Genomic DNA, 1,810 nt, shown 5'->3' on the forward strand with positions numbered 1-1,810 from the left:
TTGCCTTGGTGTGTTTGGGCTGCTAGCTGTTAGCTCTCTTCACTGGCCTTGGTGAAGGACAACCCAGATGACACTAAATGCACTTTTCCATTCATTGAATTTCACTAAATCCAAAGGATGATCCAGTTTGGGGTCGTCTACTCTTCACATGCTGCTGTCTGAGTAGGTACCAGTCATGCTGTGGTTCAGCTGATGGAAAACACGGTACGAATGGGCCAAATCTGAACAACCGTAGGCCTTTATTTTCAAGTGGCACAGCTCTCCAATCGCACATACTGTACAAGGTTAGAAAACCCATAGCCACGGCACACACACACACACATACAAAAGAGTGCTTCACAAAGTGGACCTGAAAATGCCGGCCTAAAGAAAACATCTGTACAATCTTTACATGAGAAGAAACTGCTCAAAGTGCATGAGAGTCCTGATCCAGCGTCCTGTCCGAGGATGCAGCCGGGGTGTGTACACAAGTCAAACACTGTCATGACAACACATGATTTAGAACTATAGCAGAAACAGCCAAAGCAAATGTAACGCATGATATAAATAAGTGCAATGTACAATTCCTAACAGTGGTTAGACTGGTTTTGTCTCAATCTGAATCTGGCCAGCAGAGACTTCATCTGTCAAACAGCGATACAGAAAACAAACAAATATTTTAGGGCAGAAATAATACTTACAGAACATAAATAAGTAAGAAAATTATTTATACTTTGACATAATTGATTGGCACACTGTTATTATAAATAAACGTCCATCCTCTGCCTTGATAGGTGCAAAGCCCTGGTGCACTGTCAAAGGCCTGTGGTGTGATGGGACAGGCTGTCTGCAGGGGGCGCTGTTCATACATGTTGGTACAAAAGTGACCGCAGCGCCCACAATCAGGACAAGTCATCGTCTGTGCTCACTATGGAAATCTGAAAGCACAGAGAGGGGGTGGAGTTTAGCCACTATATGATACACTCTATATAATACATAATACACATGACATCACAACATTCTACAGGCCTAGAATATTTTATGGAGATGTGGGGGTGTGTTGGGGCTGGTCAAATCGCACATTAATAGGCAGATTTTTGTTGCATTTCAAATAAGTTTTTATGAATACCATGTACCTAAACGGAAAAACAGGCTTTTGCCCCCGTCTGGGAATTTGATTAGCCCCTCAGTGCAGATTTGACAAAATGGTTGACACATTATTACTCAATATGGGCAAGTACAACTGCAGGTGACATGCACACACAAGCAGAGCACACATTTGCGGCATTAGTGTGGTGATGGCGGTATGGACCATCGGGACATGGCTGCAGTACTGTGTGTTTTCAGTGCACATGGGGTCACCAGTTTTACATCATGGAGTGCTGCATGCACAATGCTCATGCTCACATTTTAGCAACACATTACACCCACTGCTAGTTAGGTAGAGGGCAGTCACTTAGCAGCACTGTCAAACAAAGCTCTTGCCAATGCTAGCAGGAGTGACTTTTACGAAAGAGGGCAGCTCATTGGTCTATTATTGATGTTCATATCTTAATATAATCATGTCATATAGAGGGGGTTACTACGAACATTTAAGACAAGTCTGACAGCAGCAGTTACAGAGAGAGGAACAAAGGGTTTTCAATGAAAAGTGAATTTAAGCCGATGGAGCCAAAAGCACACCCATGCTCACTTCCTATTAAGAGGCTGCGGCTAGAAGGTTAGCCATGAATGTTACACTCGTACATCAAATATAGATATTATGAAGAAAACATTTTTACCATGGTTTTGATCTAGAGCAGACCTAGTGTATACACTTATTGTACCAGTA

At 42.7% G+C, this 1,810-nt stretch overlaps 1 protein-coding gene across 1 annotated transcript in view; it reads right to left on the reverse strand.

Moving 5' to 3' along the window:
• Positions 1-216: 216 nt before the first annotated feature.
• The window catches only part of vldlr (very low density lipoprotein receptor), a 38,896-nt gene continuing 37,302 nt past the window's right edge, over positions 217-1,810 (reverse strand). The window contains exon 19 of the mRNA XM_020938402.2: positions 217-917. Coding sequence (XP_020794061.1) covers positions 882-917 — 36 coding nt within the window. The 3' untranslated portion in view covers positions 217-881. The remainder of the gene's footprint in view (positions 918-1,810) is intronic.

Source organism: Boleophthalmus pectinirostris, unplaced genomic scaffold (assembly GCF_026225935.1).
Source record: "Boleophthalmus pectinirostris isolate CB_2022bp ecotype Guang Dong unplaced genomic scaffold, ASM2622593v1 HiC_scaffold_18, whole genome shotgun sequence".
NCBI lineage: Eukaryota > Metazoa > Chordata > Actinopteri > Gobiiformes > Gobiidae > Boleophthalmus > Boleophthalmus pectinirostris.